Genomic DNA, 22,448 nt, shown 5'->3' with positions numbered 1-22,448 from the left:
TGCAATGGTACAACCGTTTTACATGGACGCTATGCGGGCTACCGACTACGGTTGCACATGCATAAGTGAGTCAATTTTACACGCTTTGAGGTGACTTAGGGCTTGACAATGGTGTTGTCATAGGAGTTCCATGTAGAATAAATTTGAGGTCTAGGAGAAAGAAACCATGAGAAAATTCATGTTTTCTTTTAACCGAGAGATGATCTCTCACCACGATATGTCTCAGCATATATTTATTGATATTCAGTATCGGAGATGATACTAAGAAACAACACATTGTACAACACTTTTTATTGTTTTTTATAGATTACATGGCGAGGGTAAAATAAGTCTGTCTTATCAACCATTGTACATGTGCTTATAATCTACGAATATATGAGATTGGTGAGCCGACCAAATAAATGGATGGAGGGAGTACTAAGCTATGATACTACTATGCATTGTAGAGGTAGTATCATACACTGGTATCATATGCGTGATACTAATATATATACTTTTCATCGTGGGCAGCCTAATGGTGAGAGCTCAACATGTTTAGCGTACAATTAATATCATACTCTCTCTGTTTCTAAATATAAGATCTTTTAGAGATTCCGATGCAGATACAAAGCAAAATGAGTGAATCTACAGTATAATATGCGTCTATATACATCTGCATGTAGTTAGTATTGAAATATCTAAAATGTCTTATATTTAGAAACAAAGAGAGTATAAAAAATTAATGTCAATGTTAATTACATAATTAACGCATAGATTTCCTAACAATGTATGTGTGCGATTAATATTATACTTAATAATACTAACGTGCATTTCACATACGCATTTAATAATAGCAATACTTCCTTCGTTCCTAAATATAAGTCTTTTTAGAGATTCAAATGGACTACAATATACAGATGTATGTAGACATATTTTAAAATGTATATTCACTCATTTTGCTTTGTATGTAGTCACTTGTTGGAATATCTAAAAAAACTTATATTAGGAACGGAGGGAGTAGAAATGATTTAAAATATTAAACTATGATGGTAGACCTGCCACGGCATGCTTGCGTGGGCTGCCATCGCTGCCGGCCAGCTGTGAGCTTTTCCGGTGCACTGTTGCGCGCCTCCCCGTCCCTCTGAGTTTCCACGTCGTTGCCAGCTCCGGTTTGGTCCGGCAGTTGCGGCCCACTCGAAAGGCCAGCCGATGGACATCAGCACAGCACCCACCAGAAGAAAAGACGGTATATATAATACACAAGAAAAAAACATTCCTCTTCGTTTTACACGGCTGCCAACTCGCGTACCAGTTCGCTGTTGCTTTGACGTACACGAACTATACGACGTAGTACAAACTTCAGCAACACATTCGAAACAAATTTCATCCGCAGAGGCTGCGTGGTAGTAGAAAACTTGGGAGAAAAGTTGAAGAAAAGGTCACGTGGTGGCGCCACCGGCGGCCAGCGCCTTTCCACGTGTGGATCCAGTAGGCGCCCGCTGTCCACGCGGCACCACGTGTCGGTGCGCCCAAGGCGGTCGGTTCGGATTCCATGGCCTCTCCCCACCAATCGCCGTAGATCCCGGGCCCACCCGCCACTACCCTTTTTTAATTTAACCCGCGCACGTGTGGACCCCTCCAGCCCAAACCAACCAACCAACCATCCCCTCCCTTCGAGGTTCGACTCGCCCATCGCCGTCCATTTATCCACGTGGCAAAACTGAGATCACGACACGTCGGATAGACGGAGCCGGCCCCACCGCCGCCCGGTCGCACCGCGACACCCGTGAGGTGCGAAAGCGAAACGTAACGCCCGCGACGGAAACAGCGGGTAACTACTTTTCCCAGGATCCTAGAGAGAGAGAGAGAACGGGGGAAGGGTAGAGAGAGAAAGCTACTGCAGAGGGAGGGAGAGTCGCCGCCTATTAATACGCGGCCTCCTCAGCCCCGGTCTCCTCTCCTTCCGGCCCCCGAACCACAGCCCAACCCCTGCTCCTCCCCCGCCTCGCCGTTGACGCCTCCCCCTCTGGTGCCTCGCCCGCGCCGGCATTGGGCGCGTCCCGGAGAAGGTCTCCCCGTCCGGTATGGCTCCTCGTCCCTGTATCGATCGGCGCCGGTGGTTTCTTTGGGTTCGTATTAATTGGCTGCGACCCCGTTGCGGCGTGCGCCTAGTAGATCTCGCGCGGAATTGGTTTCCGGTTGTTTCCCCGGCGTCTCCCCTCGGTGCGCCGGCCGGGACCGGCCGCCCGACGGGGAGCGGATGGCGGTAAAAGCCGTCTCCGTCCTGTTCCATACGTGAAACCGTATCGAAGGCCCCCGAAAGACGGGTGTTTTTGGTTGGCTATCGATTGATCTGTGGGTAGGGGGACGGTAACGGCACGGTCATGGCCGTGGATGGATCGAGGCGGTGGCGGTGGTTGGCGGTGTGGGATTCTTCGCGAGGGTCCCATGCCCGTACCTTCTTTTTGCCCTTTTCCCCAATCCTTTTTGGATGCATTGCAACTTGCAAGGGGAGAGATGGGGAGACTGATTGTCTTGAAAAAATAATTCAAGGCAGTACACCCGCTGGCTTGGGCTTGTCGTCGCGCGCAATTGTCCTTGTTGGTTGGGGTTGATGGGGGCTGTGGCTTTCACTGCCGCCGTTGCGCGGGGCATGTTGCGTCGCCCGGGCTCCATTATGATGTGAAGGCAGATTGATTGCTTGGATTTGCTTGATTGGTGCACTGCGCTATCCCTATCCAATCCCTCAGTTGGTTCCATCCATCAGAGATGAAAACGCACAGCGGCAGCTCAGCTAATCCATTATTGGGTTATAGTTTACGTTCTTGTTGCCACCATTATTAGCACTAGTAATGGCCATGTGCACATGCTTTGTACTTGTCCATGTATGCATTCTCGATTTGCTTCTCAACAGTTGTTTTTCCTTACCTTCTTCCTTCTTTATTTAAACTTCCACCGGTCAATTGTACTATTGTGTTAGGATTTACATAGGGTTTGGGGTTTCAAACTTGGATTATGCGGTTCCCACTTTCTGTAGCCGTGTCATTTTGTTCCATGCTGTCAATTTTAGCTGCTAATGATGGGTGGATGTTCGGTTAAAAAAGTGATGGATGGATGATATGTCATTTTCCAACTAATGTTTGGTGGTGCATAAATGGAATCACACCGTCGTGTCTTCTCATTTCTCCTTGTCCCCCAGGATTCTTATTTCCTATTTTAACTTGCAAGACAAATGTACTAGCTATTTTGTAAAGCAACCCGAGCAGTGTTGTCAGCTGTTCTTGCTTTAGTTTTGGTGTTCCATTAAATAACAAAGTGGTCGTCTTCTTAATGCAGTGTTGGTTGTGACTCTACTCAATTATTGTTCTTGGGCCGGACCCGTCAGATACAGGAGCCTTCCTCTTAGCGATATCAACCGGTATGCGTCCGGGTATTCTCCTTGTTATTTCAGTTATTTACTTCCCCCCCCCCCCCCCCCCCCCCCCCCCCTGCTAAATTTGTTCATTGACACAAAATGCAGGGTCTTCTCGCTTGCTGAGTTGGATGCGTTTCATGCACGTTTGCAGTGACGAAAAGATCCCCGTTTTTTATTGATAAGAGGGTTGGTTGAGTGTTCTCTGTTTCATTCTTCAGTCCGGCACTCTACTTCTGTTGTTGGTAGTTTGTAGTTTGACAACAAGACTGACAGGAAGTCTTGTTCTGTTTATGGATTTGAAGACGAGCCACAACTCCCCTGTTTTTGTTGATCCTCTCCCCTCACTAGCCTTGCCTATGACGTACACAACGCCTACTAGCTTCCCATCTTCTGGGCTTTACCTGAACACCCCAAAGAAGAAACCTCTTCCCAGCAAGATCGAAGAGGTTCGTGCTGCCGGATGGCTTGATCTGATGCTGGCCTCCTCACCTCCTCGTAAGAGGCAAAGCAAGGACTTCTTACCCCATGATGTTCAAGCTGATGATCTTGATTTGCGGTATCGTAATTGGATGGTATGTATTTGATTCTATAGCATCTGATAGTATTACAAGGAAACCACACACCGTTAAATTATTTCCATCGTTTTGTTTCGTAGGTGAATTATCCTTCTGCTTTAGGCTCTTTCGAGGCAATTACTGAGCTTGCCCGTGGAAAAAAATTGGCATTGTTTCTTGATTATGATGGAACTCTTTCGCCTATTGTGGACAATCCTGCAAATGCAGTAATGTCTGACGAGGTTTATTTTTAAACCCTTGCTCCACATACAGTTTGAACTGTCATCTCTATGTATGTGTTACAATATCAGTGAATTTTCCATTCTGCTTCTAAAGATTTTTTTTCACAGATGCGTGCTGCTGTGAGGCATGTAGCATCACTTTTCCCGACTGCAATCATTAGTGGAAGATCTCGTGACAAGGTATGTTGTTTATACCAGTTTCTACATCTCGGCTCCTTTCTTACTCTATTTTTCTTCTACCTAAAGTTTCCTGTCCCTCTAGGTATTTGACTTTGTGAAACTAACCGAGCTGTACTACGCGGGAAGTCATGGAATGGACATCATGGGGCCTATTAGGAAGTCTGAGTCCAATGGTCACCATGTGGAATGTGTTAGGTCCACTGATTCAGAGGTGAAGCAACTTTCTTGATTTTGTTCCAACATGATTTTTTCTTCTGTTTCGCAATTTTAATTGTTCACTTGTTTTCACTCATAGGGTAAAGAGGTCAATCTCTTCCAACCTGCAAGTGAGTTTTTACCTATGATAGCTGAGGTATGTATCAATGTCTAAACTCTAAAGGTTACGATGCCATGTTACAACATATAGTTCAGGCTGCTCACCTTGGTGGCTTGCCAGGTGTTTGAAAATCTTAGTGAGAGTATAAAGGACATCGAAGGTGCAAGGATGGAAGATAACAAGTTCTGTGTGTCTGTGCATTACCGAAATGTTGCACCACATGTAAGTCTACATCTAAGAGTTCCTTTCAGTTTCATATATCAGAAACACTTTCTTTTTAAAAATGTTGGCTGGACACTTATCTTCTCTTTGTTTATTGCTTTGTAGGACTACGAAACAGTTCATCAGCGTGTAACTGCTGTTCTGAAGGATTACCCTTGTCTTAGGCTTACCCATGGGAGGAAGGTGAATATTATGCACAGCCACCAGGCTTTATATCAAATTATTTGTTAACTGTAGCATTGTTTTATTCAGCTGTGTTCTTGATTGCAGGTTCTTGAAGTTCGCCCTGTCATTGACTGGAACAAGGGGAAAGCTGTGGAATTTTTGCTTGAATCGCTTGGACTAAGCGAGAGTGACGATGTTCTTCCCATCTATGTCGGAGATGACAAGACTGACGAAGATGCATTCAAGGTAAGTCATGTCTCCGGTTTGCTTGCTTAACATGCAAAACCCATACGACAATTCTTTAGAGTTCTGATGAGGTATATTAAGCTGTCATCTTGGTGCATTTAGGTTCTGAAAGCAAACAACCATGGCTTTGGAATTCTGGTTTCATCTGTGCCCAAGGACAGTGATGCCTTCTATTCCCTGAGGGATCCATCTGAGGTACATATTTTTCTTTATCCTCTGTAAAGAAAAAATAAGAAGACATTACCAGTGCTTCATTGTCTTTTCTACAAATTATCGACAATGCATTATTGAGATGGCAACCACGTAGTCGACTGTCATAGTCTGAGAATGAAATGTTTACATTTAGGTGATGGAATTCCTGAGGACATTGGCAGCATGGAAGGAGGGTTCTAGCTGAGCAGACGGGAAGAACGGTTTTGCTGACCTGGAGAAGCCCCCAATTATATATACAAGCTAACCAAATAAGTTGGCTGATATAAGAGAGTCAGGCCAAAGCTTTTTTGATTTGGCATTTTGTAAATGTGGCTGCCACTTTTTTTGGCACCACCTTTTGTCTTTTGTTAATGGGACTTATCAGTTTCATTCTTTTATTGTTAAAAGGTTCTTTTAGTATATATCAATATAAGCTGAAAAATTTCCTGCTGGTACATTTCATGGTTGAAACGGCCGTCTATGTTTGTCTATTTAATTTATTTCTGTCTGTAGGATACTTATGTAAGCACCGTCTGAAATTGGCCTGTTGCAACATAGCAAAACTCTATTGTATGCTTTGCTGTGGTTGCTGAAGCCAAACCCAACGCCATGGCGTGGCTAACTCCTGCAAACCCAATCAGACTATGAAATAATTTGCAAATAAGTAAAATTTGAGGTTCACTTTGAATCTATATGATTTTCAAACCGGATTGAAGTGCAAGTCTCTTGAATTCTAACTATAAGTAAGGATTGAAGTGTCATGTCCTTTTGATTCTTAACTAGCAATTCCAACAAAAGATTATTTATAGTACATGAAAAGAAAACTCTACAAGTGGAGGAATTTTTGTCTGCAGATTTGAGTGCAAATGAATCTAAGTAAAAAAATGATGGTGTTCAATCCTAAGAATTCAAAAGCTCCAAAAGGCCTATGAAGTTTTTATTTGGATCGAAGGATTTGGATGGAACTGGTACTGTAAAAATTAACGGAGATGTTAAAAAATTGATGTCGGATTTTTAAGCATGGTAAAACAAACGTTGTTAATGGCAATTTATATTGTCGTGATGGTGGATTTGTTGTGCTTGCTAACAGTTTGTTTTAAAGCCCGATGTCCTGTGGTGGAGGACACCAGCTCCCTCCAGAGAAAGGATGGATCAAAGCCAACACCGATGGGATGGACCTGCTATTTTTTTTCTACGCTGATGATTGAGTTATTGGCATCTGAAAGGGCGGTCGTAGTTGCAGTTGAGATGGCTGGGGGGGGGAGGGGGGGGTGTGTGTGTTCAAAAGTGGGTGCTTGAGTCTGACTCGCAAGTGGTGGTAAACAAACTCAAGACGAATATCATGATCTATCCGCTTACAGCCCACTTTGTCGACGAGATGAAGGGTTTGCTTCTAACCATAGAGGAGCATAGGGATTTCGTGGGTGAGACTATCAACCAATGGCGTGGCTCACTTATTGGCCAAGGAAGTTTGCAGGAGTGAACTATGCAGAACATGGTTTCATATCCCTCTGGATTGTATCTTGGATGCTTTAAACTTGGGTTTACCCGATATTGTTAAATAAATGCAACACTTCCAACTAAAAAAATATGTTTGTTTTACCATGCTTAAAAAGCCGACGTTAGCTGGTAATCAAAGTCTAAAAGTAAAAAAGAAAAATCTACCAAGAGGTTTGCGGATGGAATGTTTCTTCCAAAATAGAGTGTAAACGAATTGCAAGGATTTCCATCCTACAAACGAAATGATAAGTATAGTTTTTCTTTAAGATTTAGATGCTAAAAGTCTTTTATTTAGGGAATCCTAAAAAATCTTCCCTTTGAAATCAAAGGAGACTTTGAGGATAACTTTTTTTAGACCACACTATAAATCTGACGTCAGATTTTTTACCATGGCAAATCGAACGTTTTTCATGGCAAATCATGTTCTCCGAGGATGTCAAATGAGCATGACAATCTGCCACGGTTCATTTTTCTTCTTCAGAAAAGTCCAACCTTGCAAACTAAAATTGCCACCATCACACCAATATAAATTGTCAGAAAAAACGTTAGATTTTTCTTTTAGTGTTTCCGTTTTTTGAGGGGGTTGAGGAGAACGTTGTGTGAGGAAAACAGAGGCTATTGGACTTTTTTTTTTTGAGAACCAGAGGCTATTGGACTGGGACAGACAGCCTAGCAGTAAAAGCCCAGAGTCCCCTGTGTCTCCTGCAGCCCAGCCCACGCTATGGTTTCGTCCCATTTCGGCATCCCTCACAGGCCACAACTGCTCACTTCCTTTCCCCATTCTTCTCCGCCTCCAAAACCCTACGCTCCACCATGCCGAGCCTCGCCGCCGCCGCCGCCGCTCGCCGCGCTGGGGAGGCCCTCCGCCGCGGCGTCATGGGCGGTAGGTATCTCTCTTCCCTCCGCCCGTCACCCGCTACTGCTGCCGCCCCCGACAGCGACGAGGTAACTGCGCGCCGGTTGACTGCTCGTTTGGCGGCCTCTCCCCACCTCCGTGATCGGAGGCGAGATATTCCGTCGCTGACATTGGATCGCTTTTGGCGCGTGCTTCCAGGTGCTGGTGGAAGGCAAGGCCAGTGCCCGCGCCTCCGTGCTCAACCGCCCCGGCCATCTCAACGCCCTCACTACCACTATGGTACGTGCCCCTTCAACCATTTGTTTCGTAAAATAGTTTCTGCGCCTTTGGATCAATCGTGTGTGGGTGTCGATGGAATGCCTGTGTGTTCTATGGCAAACGTTTCTGTGGTTGATGATGTGTTGGGGCATCTCAGCCAATCTGTAGGCGTGGCATTCGGTGAAATGCCTTAGAGGACGTGCACAACTGTTTTTGATCAAGTTTGTAATCGGATTATTTGAAATGTTAATGTACATTGCCTGTCAGATCATGTCCTTGTGATGATTTGCTTTGTGGTGTTTGATTGGATGTCTGTGGGACTTCATCAATGTAGTAGCGGATACAATATCCCCAGATGCATGTTCAGGACATGTTGCATGAGATGCGTACCTGATTATGGGTGTATGGTTTGCTTATATGGTCGTACAAGTGTCATGCCCGGTGTAATTTCTGCATTTTCATACACACTGTTCCAACCGCTTGATTTGGTGCTTTATTAGTCACTAGTAAGCTTGCACGTGCAATGCACGTCTAACCATAGTCCAAACTTTTCTTGTTCATCATAGTTAGGAGGCACATGTATTCAAATAAAATCATTTAATTCTTCTCTTCATTCCGACCAGTGGCGGAGCCAGGATTCGAGTATAGGGGGGGCCGAATACATATATTGATCTAATCTCGTTGGCAATTACTCGTCGCTGCTACTAAATTTGTCGATCGTTGGGGGGGGGGGGGGGGGGGGCAGGCCCCTGCTCGTCCCCCTGGCTCCGCCCCTGATTCCGACAATTGTGCTCACGTATTGGTCAACGGTAAATTCAATGCTACAGATAATGCACTGATTGATTATGAACTTCAGAAGGGGATAACAACATACTTGCCTTAGTCATTGCCGCTCGCGCTCTAGACGGCCGAATGGCGACCCAACGCGACTGAGCGCTGCCCCCATAAAGCAGCCAACGCGGCTTATCCATGGCGTAGGAAGGCCCTTGAGTGCAGGCTATAGTATGTGGAGGCGGTAAAGGGTCAACGTTGTTCCAAGTCAGTTGCGTTGTTGCCTTGAGACGAGCTGTTTGAACAGTAGAGAGGCCAACATCTTTGAATACATCAAGAATTCCAATCTCATACAAATCTGCAAGCCAATCACTCTCATCCAGACCATTTTGAAAAGATCCAAAATCTTGCTCTGTTTCCTCTAGAAAACACTGCTTCCGAGCTTCCTTTATACGCAGAGCAGCTTCGAGGGTAGCTGCTGTCAACTTCCGAAGCTTTTGAACATCAATTTTCCCCCTAGATGGTTGATGTTTTCTTGCCCCAAGTGGTTTAGTGAAATCCTTGCTAGCCACTCTATGGACTCCTAGTTGAGTATCATCCTTAAGGCCTTTAGCCTCTTGCACAGCCTTGATCTCTTGTGCTTGACCATCAACATAAGAGCCCTTTAATGGTCCTTTGCATGTACCAGAGTTCAGAATCTGAGGGCTAACATTGGCTTGAACTGAGGAGATGTCCTTTGTAGCCACTCCACAGACTTCTAGTTGCTTATCATTCTTAAGGCTTTTAGCCTCTAGTACAGCTTTGTTCTCTTGTCATTGACTATCAACATAAGATCCCTTGAACGGTCCTTTGCATGCACCAGAGTTCTGAATCTGAGGGCTAACAATCGCTTCAACTGAGGAGAGTTGTGCTACACTTTCTAAAGAAAGGTGCAGAGAGAAAGGCAGTACCTGGAGGGGAAATATATTTCAACCTATGTTAACAGCACATGAAAGAAGATTATGTTTGTGCAGCAGAGGACAGAGCCAATTATTTTGGCTGTTACAAGCCGATGTTTGCTACTATACTAACTTGTTCACTCATATTTTAATCCGTCAAGGTGATTGACAATGACAAAACACATGCACAAACTTTAGAACCCCATTAAAAAATCATAAGCACATTTGACATGAAGAAATACACAGCAAAAGAAAAAAGTGGACAACAAATCAACACATGAAGAATACATACCAAAGTGGATAAATATAAACTCGTGAGTTTGGATCCTCTTTTATTTTTCCACTATTAGCATAAGTAGATCCTCTTTTAGTTGGCTACTATTATTGTTAGCTTAATTTTTTAACACGATTGGATGCATGTGCCCCAACTGCCAAAGAAGAAAATAGTTGCTGCAGCGAAATGCTGCAGCGAAATGTTGCAACTGCATCTATACATAATATTTAACATCTTTGGGCTATCTAGAACACCGCACAATTCATACTATGAAGAAATACATTGTTGAATCCTTTATGGGTTCATTTCTTCCAAAAATTTAAGATGCATTGTGAACATTCTCATCAAATAGAGTGGAACCACTCACCTTTTTCTCTAAGCTCAGTAAAATTGATCTCTGCAAGTCGATCTCTTCACTTCCAGTATATGCACAAAATATCATTCTGAAATAACATTCGGATGTGTTTGCTATTTCATAAATCTTCCTCCAGTCTCCATCGTTGTATTTCTGAAATAATCATGCTGCACAAAGAAACACTAAGTTATGCGGTCATTCAAAGTACACCTCGAATCGGATCTATCACCTATTGTAAACAAAAAAGCATCATCCCTCATATTCTAGCATATGGCAAACACTTTTTGTATCCCTCTAATCGAATCTATCACCAACAAACTAAGAATTCAGGCCAGATAACTTAAATATCTCACTCTTGTCTTTCCGTGGATGGAACCAATGGCTCTTATATATATTTGTCCTTCAACTTACAATACTGCGTCAACAACATTTTTTTTTAAAATGCTCCTGACAGAACAAGAAAGCCTAAACATGCAACTCTGTTGGTAGCAGTCAGCGTCACTGACACCATTGTTTTGATCACAAAAGATATAATTGACAAATTCAGTTTGCTGCTTTCCACTACCAACTGTATATTTCGCACACAAGTTCTTACCGGAGAGTTGAAGTGTATTGATTTATGCACTCCTTGCTCTTGAGCTCATTCCCCCTCATCAAATTCTGCACTGTCCTCTTGCAATTGCCTTTGTCCCTTACAAGTGAATCATGCTCTTGCTTCAGCAACAACTACACTGGCTCCTTGGAGGCCATCCAGCGCGACAAAGCGGGATGGAGGACGACATCTGGATGCGCCGCTCTAGATCTTCTTGGCGGCGGCGCCGCCAGCAAGATGGGCAGACCGTGGGGCCGGACGACGGAGAGGCGCTAGTGCGGGGCATGCGTGTCATGTGCCGCGGCAAGGCGAGGCGTTGCGGGCGGGAGGGTGGCGCTGACGTGAGGCGCGACCATCTGTCACAGCGGATGCAGTTGCGCAGAGGGAGCAGCATAGGGCGGCGAGGCGCCGACGAAAGAGAGGAAGCAACGACGGAGTCGAGGGCGGCGACCCGCTCGTAGGAGAGGACGGTGGCTAGATGGGAGAGGCGGAGGAGCGGCGTGCAGCAGCTGGCCGGCGGCTAGATGGGAGAGGCGAAGGAGGGGAAGAGGAGACGTGCGTGAGGCGCTCGGGGGGAAGTTACAGCGAGGATGAAAAGGTACGGGATTAAGTGTGATGCGTGGGATTAGTGGATCGTTGTTGCTCTCAAACACGTGGAGTGGCAATGGTGGGTAATTAGAGCGTAAAACACGTTTTATAGATTGAAGCGATCTAGACCATCAAATCACATTATTTGATGGATGAGATGAATTGGTTCTCCGCGCTTTCGTGCTTTTATAGGGGTAGTAGATGCAGATTCGTGTTGCTTTTTTAATCCATGTGTATTTATGCCGACTACAAAGTATTATTTATTTCTTACTGTTACATGATCTTGGTACATGGTTCTGACTTTTAGTTGAATTGCTGTATTGATAGGGAGCTAGGCTCAACAAGTTCTATGAATCATGGGAGGACAGCCCTGACATTGGTTTCGTCATGATGAAGGTATGGTGCTTCATCATTTGCATGATACTAATGGCACTAGACAAATCTAAGCTGAGGTGTGTATTGCATGAAGGGCAGCGGCCGAGCATTCTGTGCTGGTGGGGATGTTGTTGGATTGCGCCAACTTATCAATGAAGGTAAGTGGGCAGACGTTGTGCATCATTTAATTACATTTCTTTGTTAAACATGGTAATTGCTTCCATTATATAGGGAGCACCGACCAACTTATTAAAGTTTCTAGTACGTTTACATTAGGAAAGTAAAAGCGGCTATGATAGCGGAACTCCAATTTTTTCACACATTCTTCATTTCCTTTTGAAAGTTGGTCTAAGAAACAGCAGTTTTTTATTGCATAAATAGAGTACATATATTAATTTCCTGACACCAAATCTTCCTAGTGGAAATTTATATGCAGCGATAACCTGTTTTAGTCATATGCCTCAGTATTTCCTTTAATGTTAACCTTGTCTTATGTCGAATTAGGCAAGCTGGACGAGTCTAAAGATTTTTTCAGGACTTTGTACAGTTTCATCTATGTTCTAGGCACATACTTAAAACCACATGTAAGTACACAAACTCATTTTCTAAAATTGGACATTTCGTCTTGATATTTTTGGATAATCAGCTGGTATCACGTTTATATTGCAATATAGGTTGCCATTCTTGACGGTGTTACTATGGGTGGTGGAGGAGGCGTTTCCATTCCTGGAACATTTCGTGTTGCCACTGATAGAACAGTATGTCAATTGTTTTTGCTTGATTTGCTTTTATTAAGTTGCTCTTAAGGAGCCTGGTATCATAGTGCAGTAATATTTCTGTCTAGACACTTCATTAATTTAATTATGCGTTTATGAAATTGCAAAGCTGGGTATTGACAACTATAAATCTGTGCATAATTACTATTTTCAGGTGTTTGCCACTCCAGAAGTACATATTGGCTTTCATCCAGATGCTGCTGCCTCATTTTATTTGTCACACCTAACTGGTCATGTTGGTTAGTTGTTCAATGTTCTTATTAGTTCCCTGCAGTTTGTACTAGTTTAATGTTGTCCCTGGTTTGTGTTTATTCTATGTTGTAATGTAATATAGAAACATACAATCATTCTTTTAATTATGCATTTGCAGGGGAATACCTGGCCTTGACTGGTGAAAAACTCAATGGAGTTGATATGCTTGCACTTGGCCTTGCCACACACTATTCAATTAGTGAGGTAAGATCCTGCCGACTAAACCATGTATTTTTTATTTCTTGTTTTGTAGTTCTACTCTGTTAGCAAATTAATTGACCAACCTTACGAGTTGCGTTTCTTGTGATAGCACCTGGATCTGGTTGATGAACGACTTGCAAAATTGGTTACTGATGATCCTTCAGTTATTGATTCTTCCCTTGCACAATACGGAGACCTTGTTTATCCAGATAAGACAAGCATTGTACATAGGTAAGCCATGGAATGACCGTACAAGTGAACATAATTCTAGTCTAAACATTGATCTGGATAAATATTTTACTATGCCATTGATCACTTTTAGTACCGCAACCTATGAAGTCGTCCTCTAGCTTGTTTGGTTCATAATGTTTGTGAAGGAAAACTGTGAGGAAAGCCCCCCTCCCCCATTGCATATAAGAACCTGAATTTGAGTCCACGAGGACTTGAATCAAGTTGGTGAGATTGTAGATGCACTCACCCAACCAAGTGGGCTAGGCTCAGTTTTTGGCTTGGTTCATAACCATATATTAAAGCGTTTTACATGTAAGCTTTAGCGCGTTTAAGAGCTGGGGGATGGTAAAACTCCTTGCTTTGGCCTAGGCAAAGCATTAGGCAACAGACAAGCTCTGATGAGAAACTGGTCCTTCTCTGGCGAGGAATCAACAATCCCAGTGTGGAATAGGCCTACTCAGGAAAGATACAGGCAGCGTGAGAGGGAGGGAAAAGTTTCAACAAACGTGCTCTAATTCCTTATCTGGTGAGGAATCGGCAATCCCGGTGTGGAATACGCCTACTCAGGAAAGATGCAGTTTCAGAAGCATGCTCTAATTTATTAACACTGATTGCTATGTTCTGTTATTTGTCTTTTAGTCTGAGTTTCAATAAATCATTCTCTTGCTGAACTCAATTCCTTCTGTTCCCTTCTTCTTTAATAGCCTATATGGTTTAGAATTTGTTCCAAAATAACTTCTGTAAGATTGTAACCAATTCGTTCCTTCCAAAAGATGAAACCCCTATTTATTATTATATGGATAGCCACCGCATTGATTTAATGAAGTGAAGGTACTCCATATCACAAATAGGTGACATTTGGCCATATATTCAGTCAGACTTCTAAAATTTTCTATTTCTATCATTTTAAATATTCACATTAGAATTTTGAAAATCATATGTATGGATTTGTCTTCGAAAGTATTTCTAGAATCTAGTAATTTTATTTGTTTTTATACATATATTACTCCCTCCTTGCCAAAATATAAGGCGTGCTTGACTTTGCATGATCTTTAATGCACAACTTTGACCACACATATTACTCCCTCCTTACCAAAATATTAGGAGTAGGATTTTCTACAAGTGCTTGCCACAGAACTAGTTAAGGGTTTCAACGGTGCCAAAGTTCTCAAAAATTCTGAAAAAAATACTGAACCAACACACCTATAATATAACATGATCCAACGGAGGGATTAAAAAAATACGACTGCATGTGTCCTGCACGAAAAAAAATTTTAGTTCAGTATATATTTATGTCGCAGTGAGCTGAAATGCTTATTATTTTTGCCGAGGACACATAGATGCATATTTTAACAATCCCTCCGTTGGATCAACTTATTACATTAGAGAGATGCACCCATATTTATTTCATATTTTTTGATAACTTTTAAACCGTTAAAAGTTTAGGGAGCCTAAACAAGTTCTGTGGCAAGCTATGATAGACACAGTTTTACCTATACATACATACACATATATATACATACATACATACATACATATATATATAATTATATGGATCTAGCATGTATAAGTGGCATCATCATATTTTTCTTGCAAAAATATTTTCATTTCATATATCTTATACTAATTTTGTATGCATACTATAAGTGAAAATCATAGTCAAAGTTGTACGTGGAAGATCAAAAAGAGTTAACTGCGCCTTATATTTTAGAAGGGGGGAGTACAGTAGAAATTAATGGTCAACTTTACATCTTATAGACTGTCAGTCTCCAAAATGTTACTTATTCGTGATATGGAGTACAAGTTATAAGGATGAGATGAAGTCACCTCAAAATGGTAAAATGTTTATGTTTTGTAAAGAGACCAAAACCAATAATAGTAGGAGTGGTGGTGATGATAAATGATTTAAGTGAATGCGTTTTTTTGTATGCGGTTCAGATGGATTTAATGTGCATGCTTTCAGATTTCTTAAAAAAATATTTTCCCCATAGATTTCTGCAAATTTCTCGTCATGTCTTATTTTGTGGGAGGCTCAGCTCATTTGTGCCCTTTGTGTTACTTTAGGCTGGCGGTCATAGATAAATGCTTCAGCCATGAAACAGTTGAAGAGATCGTGGATGCATTGGTGAGTGATGGTTCAACATTTTACTTCCATGGCATGCTTATTGCTTGATTTCTTTTGATGCAAGCCTATATCCATGAAATGCACTTGTCTCTTTGATAATTTTACTGTATGAGTTAGCCACTTTAACTCCGTGGTTTTCTGGAATTCAAGGTTTTGATTCTAATGACAGAGCCTTTTTCTTTACAATGCTTATGGTTTAGAGGGCTTAAGGACCTCTTCTCTTGTAATCAGGAAAGTGAAGCAGCTCAGTTGAATGAAGAATGGTGTACATTGGCACTGAAAAGATTGAAAGAGGCCTCCCCACTTGCTTTGAAAGTATCACTACGATCGGTATGTAGAAAGCTGAAATAACTTTGTTTAGTTGTGTTTATGCTGGTTGCTGAGGTCGTGTGTGCCCATCCTGTAGATACGTGAAGGTAGATATCAGACACTTGATGAATGCCTTGTGCGTGAATACCGCATGTCCATCAATGGCATTTCAAAGCCATTTTATCATGATTTTTGTGAGGTATGTATTATCTGTTGATGGCAGAAAGAGTGACCAAGTGGACATAATGCAAAATGTCAAGTAATGATGGGCTTATTTTGCTGTGCAGGGTGTGAGAGCGCGACTGGTTGACAAGGACTTGGCCCCAAAGGTATTTTATTTTGCTGGTTGCACAATTGTTTCCTTTTTTTTCAGTGCAGTCTTTTTAGATTTTTTTTCTTGCAGTGGGATCCTCCTGCGCTCGAGTTCGTTTCCGAGGACATGGTAGATTCTTACTTTGCCCCACTAGGAGAATTCGAGCCTGAACTGAAGCTGCCTACAGAACAGCGAGAGGCATTCATATAGATTGCCTGAGCCCATTGTTGTTGTCAGCACATAAAACAACTAGGGTGGGCAAAGGGCAACCTATTCATGTACAATACGCCGAATCCTTGGCATGGTAGAGAATTCGAGCACCAAGACGAACTCGCCCTTTTGTTTCCTTTTCGTCCAATGTTATAAATGTGCATCATTTTACCATGCGGCACGTGATAAGTACCAGTGAGGACCGATCTAAGTTATCCCAGCTGTTGACAGAGAGTAAGTGGCTGATATTAGGAATCTGGGAGGTTTTGCTCAAGAAAGCTAGCCCTAATCACAGGATGGTTGATACATGTGTTGGCGAATTTTAATAGAACCGATTTTGTGTGTGTCCGGACCAAGTTGGTTGCACTGGTAATGGGACTTTGTTTCACAGCTTACATTAGCTGATTGATTGTAACCTGCTCCCTCTCTTCCATAATATAGATGTTAAGAATAGACGTGGAGTTTCTACACCCAGGAGCAAATGCTCCTGGTGTGAACAGTAAAATCAAATAAATTCAAAAACAATTCAAAAAATTCTGAAATTTTTTTGTGCCATACTTTCACAAATGTTTGTTGTGCCTACAAAATTTCATCGCAAAATCACATTAATGGAAGGCGTGGTAAAAAAAACAAAATCGATGCTCTGGAAATGTTACTTACAAAAGCATTTTGGAGCTCTGATTTTGTTTTTTTTGGCACGCCTTCCACCAATGTGATTTCGCAATGAAATTTTGCGTGCACATCAAACATTTGTGAAAGTATGTCACAAAAAAATTTCAGAATTTTTTAAACATTTTTTCTAGTTTTTTAATTTTACTATTCATACCAGGAGCATTTGCTCCTGGGTGTAGAAAGGTACTTCCGTTATCACAACCGGTTGTAACATGGAAAGGATGGAGTACTTATTATCCGTGTAATACAAATCCTATTCTCATCGGAGGGAAAAATAATGATCCTCATATGCTTTTAGTAGGATTGTCGTGCCATTACAAGTGCAACCAACATAGACTTGGTCTGCAAATGACCGTCGCGTCTCTGGGACACCATCCTCCTCAGCTGTCCTGCGCATGAGGTGTGCTTTAGTACACCCCCTACAAAGCTTACAATTATCAAGATAGATCTATGGTGTAGATCAAAACTTACCCTTCACTTGAAAAGGGTAGCACTTTCAGTTCACGTGTTAGAGCAACTCTAGCAGCTAAAACCTCGTCTTGCAAATTTTATATAAGGGCCGCTTGTAAAAACAAATTGCGGTAGTGCGAGGCCTCTGGTGAATAGATCATGTAAACTTTTCACGTAAATTTTTTTTGCAAGACAAGTTTATAGGTTTTATACAAGGGCTGCCTGTAAAAACAAATTGCAGTAGTGGGTGGCCTCCGGCGAACATTTCATGTAAACTTATCCCTTTTTTGCAAGACGAGTTTACATGGTCTGTCTGTGCCGGAGGCTTAGCGGTACCGTAAAAAAATTGCGGGCAAATATTGACATGTAGTATAATTCATATAGATGCATGCAATTTATATAAACATAGTCATGTTGCACTAGTTCATATCAAAATTCATGCGCAACATACGAGGTAGCAAGTTTGGCCATACGAATGCGCAATCAAACAAAATAAAACATAATCAAGTCGCCACCTACCATAAAACAAATCAAGCAACATCATCATTGTTGCGAAGATCGTCGCCACCACCACCGGCCATAGCACCTCAATCACCATCTTTATCCACATAGATCGAAGAATGAGCACCACCATCTTCATTGGCCGAAGCATCAACATGAACTTCATTTGCCGAAGCACCACCACCACCATTGCCGAAATCTTCACCACCTCCACCGGGAACACCACCACCTCCACCACCACCAATGCTGAAGCCAACACCAACTCCAAACCACCACCACCATTGCCAAAGCCAACACCACCTCCAAACCCACCACCACCAACATTACGAGAAGCAAAACCACCTCTAAACCCCCACCGCTACCTCCGAAACCTACACGACCAACATTGTTGAAACCACCACCATCGGTCGTAAGATCTTTAAGCTCCATCTTTCCCTGGCACATGATCTCCATTCTTCTCATATCCCAAAATTCTCTTGGCGTTGCATCCATGCCCTCCAGATTCATCATCATGAACCGGTCCTCCTCGGCAGTCCTCTCATCCCTCCTCTTTTGCTCCTCTAGAGCGATCTTGCGTTCCTCAAAGGCGCATCTTCTCTCCCACTTTGCCTCCTTATGATTGTCTTTCTTCTCGGCTATGGCCACTTTAGTATCCAAATGCTTGGCCAACATAGTTTCTTTCACCTTCACCATCTCATTAATTTGATCCCTCAAAGTGGATGCCTCGGCCGATCTCTTCACCCTCGCTTGTTTCTATCCGGTTTTGCCCTTGTTTCTTCTCCCCTTGGTACATCATCACTATCATTATCGTATTCCAAATTGACAAGAGAAACTTTCTTTGGTGGAGTTTGTCCCTCACCCTCCACTTCTCACTATCCTTGAGCAAACGCCAACAATGGTGAAGAGTGAATGACCGGCCGTTGAAGCCCGTTGTTTGCTTGAAATATTGACTGGCTATGCGATCCTACACATGGACATGGAGGCAAGGATGAGCTCAAACTTCCATCAAATCAAACAATGCCACAAATATATTCAACAAAACAAAGAAACACTCACACAATCGTCAATCGTGACACCACTTGGAGGTGCATTCCGCACTTGCTCGAAGCACCCACTCCATGGATCGCATGTTTTCTTGATCACGTCCCAACGGCCTTGGATTGACCTTAATGACTAACTAGAGAGGAACGACAAGATCCGGTGGTATTTGTCCTCGATTTGTTGCCAATACTTCATTACGCTTCTGGAATTAAAGGTTTTGATTCTAATGACAGAGCCTTTTTCTTTACAATGCTTATGGTTTAGAGGGCTTAAGGACCTCATCTCTTGTAATCAGGAAAGTGAAGCAACCCAGTTGAATGAAGAATGGTGTACATTGGCACTGAACAGATTGAAAGAGGCCTCCCCACTTGCTTTGAAAGTATCACTACGATCGGTATGTAGAAAGCTAAAATAACTTTGTTTAGTTGTAATTATGCTAGTTGCTGAGGTCGTGTGTGCCCATCCTGTAGATACGTGAAGGTAGATATCAGACACTTGATGAATGCCTTGTGCGCGAATATCGCATGTCCATCAATGGCATTTCAAAGCCATTTTATCATGATTTTTGTGAGGTATGTATGATGGCAGAAAGAGTGACCAAGTGGACATAATGCAAAATATCAAGTAATGATGGGCTTGTTTTGCAGTGCAGGGTGTGAGAGCGCGACTGGTTGACAAGGACTTGGCCCCAAAGGTATTTTATTTTGCTGGTTGCACAATTGTTTCCTTTTTTAGTGCAGTCTTTTTAGATTTTTTTTCTTGCAGTGGGATCCTCCTGCGCTCGAGTTCGTTTCCGAGGACATGGTAGATTCTTACTTTGCCCCACTAGGAGAATTCGAGCCTGAACTAAAGCTGCCCACAGAACAGCGAGAGGAATTCATATAGATTGCCCGAGCCCATTTTTGTTGTCAGCACATAAAACAACTAGGATGGGCAAACGACAACCTATTCATGTACAATACGCCGAATCCTTGGCATGATAGAGAATTCGAGCACTAAGAGGAACTTGCCCTTTTGTTTCCTTTTCATCCAATGTTATAAATGTGCATCATTTTATCTGGTGATAAGTACCAGTGAGGACCGATCTAAGTTATCCCAGTTGCTGACAAAGAGTAAGTGTCTGATATTAGGAATCTGGGAGATTTTGCTCAAGAAAGCTAGCCCTAATCGCAGTATGGTTGATACATGTGTTTGCAAATTTTGCTAGAACCGTTTTTGTGTGTGTCCGGACCAAGTTGTTTGCACTGGTAAATGGGATTTTGTTTCACAGCTTACATTAGCTGATTGATTGTTACCTGCTCCCTCCGTCCCATAATGTAGATGTTATTACAACCGGTTGTAACATGGAACGGATGGAGTTCTTATTATCTGAGTAATACAAATACTATTCTCCTCGGAGGGAAAAATAGTGATCCTGATTTGCTTTTAGTAGCATTGTCATGCCATTACAAGTGCAACCAACATAGACTTGGTCTGCAAATGACCGTCTCGACTCTGGGACACCATTCTCCTCAGTTGTCCTGCACATGAGTGTGCTTCAGTACACCCCCTACAAAGCTTACAATTATCAAGACAGATTTATGGTGTAGATCAAAACTTACCCTTCACTTAAAAAGGGGTGCACTGTTAGTTCATGTGTTAGAGCAACTCTAGCAGCTAAAACCTCGCCCCGCAAATTTGATATAAGGGCTGCATGTAAAAACAAATTGCAGAAGTGCGGGGCCTCCGGTGAATAGATCATGTAAACTTATCTTGTAATTTTTTTTGCAAGACGACTTACAGGGTCTGCTCTGCACCGGAGGCTTAGTGGTACCATAAAAAAAATTGCGGGCAAATATTGACATGTACATATAGATGCACAGAATTTATATAAACATAGTCATGTCGCACTAGTTTATATCAAAAATCATGCACAACATACGAGGTAGCAAGTTTGGCCATACGAATGCACAATCAAACAAAGTAAAACATAATCAAATCATCACCTGCCATAAAACAAATCAAGCAACATCATCATTGTCGCGAAGATCGTTGCCACCACCACCGGCCATAGCACCTCAATTACCATTTTTATCCACATAGACCGAAGAATGAGCACCACCATCTTCATTGGCCAAAGCATCAACATGAACTTCGTTCGCCGAAGCACCATCACCACCATTGCCAAAAGCTTCACCACCTTCACCTCCACCTCAATTACCGAAAGCTTCACCACCTCCACCGGGAACACCACCACCTCCACCACCACCACCACCAGTGCCGAAGCCAACACCAACTCCAAACCCACCACCACCATAGCCAAAGACAACACCACCTCTAAACCCACCACCACCAACATTACCGAAACCAACACCACCTCAAAACCCCCACCACCACTTTTGAAACCTACGCCACCACCATTGTTGAAACCACCACCACCAGCCATAAGATTTTGAAGGTCCATCTTCCCCTGACACATGATCGCCATTCTTCTCATCTCCCAAAATTCTCTTGTCGTTGCATCCATGCCCTCCAGATTCATCATCATGAACCGGAGATCTTGCGTTCCTTGAAGGCACACCTTCTCTCCCACTTTGCCTCCTTGTGTTTTTCTTTCCTCCCAACTATGGCCACTTTAGTATCCAAATGCCTAACCAAAATAGTTTCTTTCACCTTCATCATCTTATTAATTTGATTCCTCAAAGTGGATGCCTCGGCCGATCTCTTCACCCTCGCTTGTTTCCATCCGGTTTTGCCCTTGTTTCTTCCTCCCCTTGGTGCATCATCACTATCATCATCGTCTTCCAAATTGACAAGAGAATCTTTCTTTGGTGGAGTTTGCCCCTCACCCTCCACTTCTCACTATCCTTGATCAAGCGCCAACAATCGTGAAGAGTGAACGACCGGCCGTTGAAACCCGTTGTTTGCTTGAAATATTCATTTGCAATGCGATCCTACACATGGACACAGAGGCAAGGATGAGCTCAAACTTTCATCAAATCGGACAATGTCACAAATATATTCAACAAAATGAAGAAACACTCACACACTCGTCAATCGTGACACCACTTGGAGGTGCATTCCGCACTTGCTCCAAGCACCCACTCAATGGACCACATGTTTACTTGATCACGTCCAAACGGCCTTGGATTAACCTTAATGAACGACTAGAGACGAACGCCAAGATCCGATGGTACTTGTCCTTGATCTGCTGCCAATACTTCATTGCGCTTTGATCTTTGCCGGGCACCGCATCAAGTGACATACTCTCCCATGCTCGAATCAAGCAAACATCCTCAGTCTCCATGTAGTTGCCAGTCCTTTTCCCTATTTTGTCTTGGCTAGCATCGAACTCGGCCTCCTCAAGCTC

At 42.8% G+C, this 22,448-nt stretch overlaps 3 protein-coding genes across 4 annotated transcripts; all 3 read left to right on the top strand.

The window, feature by feature from the left end:
* Positions 1-1,903: 1,903 nt before the first annotated feature.
* Positions 1,904-5,966, top strand: LOC125513172 (putative trehalose-phosphate phosphatase 2). 2 transcript variants are annotated; one of them, XM_048678205.2, is made up of 13 exons: positions 1,904-2,061; positions 3,316-3,397; positions 3,500-3,580; positions 3,697-3,966; positions 4,050-4,190; positions 4,299-4,370; positions 4,453-4,581; positions 4,666-4,722; positions 4,807-4,908; positions 5,014-5,091; positions 5,179-5,319; positions 5,422-5,514; positions 5,666-5,966. In XM_048678205.2, the coding sequence occupies exons 4-13, from the start codon at positions 3,751-3,753 to the stop codon at positions 5,714-5,716; spliced, it is 1,080 nt and encodes a 359-aa protein (XP_048534162.1). In that variant the 5' UTR covers positions 1,904-2,061; positions 3,316-3,397; positions 3,500-3,580; positions 3,697-3,750; the 3' UTR covers positions 5,717-5,966. The 2 variants fall into 2 exon arrangements, with proteins under 2 accessions (XP_048534162.1, XP_048534160.1); XM_048678203.2 differs by having other exon boundaries at positions 3,500-3,966.
* Positions 5,967-7,750: 1,784 nt separating this feature from the next.
* On the top strand, positions 7,751-16,783 carry LOC125513157 (small ribosomal subunit protein mS47). Its single transcript, XM_048678192.2, has 14 exons — positions 7,751-7,956; positions 8,066-8,146; positions 11,971-12,039; positions 12,113-12,176; positions 12,523-12,602; positions 12,693-12,776; positions 12,949-13,033; positions 13,165-13,250; positions 13,357-13,478; positions 15,543-15,603; positions 15,835-15,933; positions 16,010-16,111; positions 16,200-16,241; positions 16,316-16,783. Exons 1-14 carry the CDS (start codon positions 7,825-7,827, stop codon positions 16,433-16,435), a joined length of 1,227 nt encoding a protein of 408 aa, XP_048534149.1. The 5' UTR covers positions 7,751-7,824; the 3' UTR covers positions 16,436-16,783.
* Positions 16,784-19,028: 2,245 nt separating this feature from the next.
* LOC125513166 (3-hydroxyisobutyryl-CoA hydrolase-like protein 1, mitochondrial) lies at positions 19,029-20,182 on the top strand. The gene is made up of 5 exons (XM_087538619.1): positions 19,029-19,040; positions 19,395-19,493; positions 19,570-19,671; positions 19,752-19,793; positions 19,865-20,182. The coding sequence occupies exons 1-5, from the start codon at positions 19,029-19,031 to the stop codon at positions 19,982-19,984; spliced, it is 375 nt and encodes a 124-aa protein (XP_087394745.1). The 3' UTR covers positions 19,985-20,182.
* The last annotated feature ends 2,266 nt before the right edge of the window (positions 20,183-22,448 follow it).

The sequence above is a fragment of the Triticum urartu genome, chromosome 1A (assembly GCF_056163025.1).
Source record: "Triticum urartu cultivar PI428250 chromosome 1A, HENAU_Tu73, whole genome shotgun sequence".
NCBI lineage: Eukaryota > Viridiplantae > Streptophyta > Magnoliopsida > Poales > Poaceae > Triticum > Triticum urartu.
Note: the sequence above shows the minus strand (reverse complement) of the source record. Positions and strands in the feature narration are given on the sequence as shown.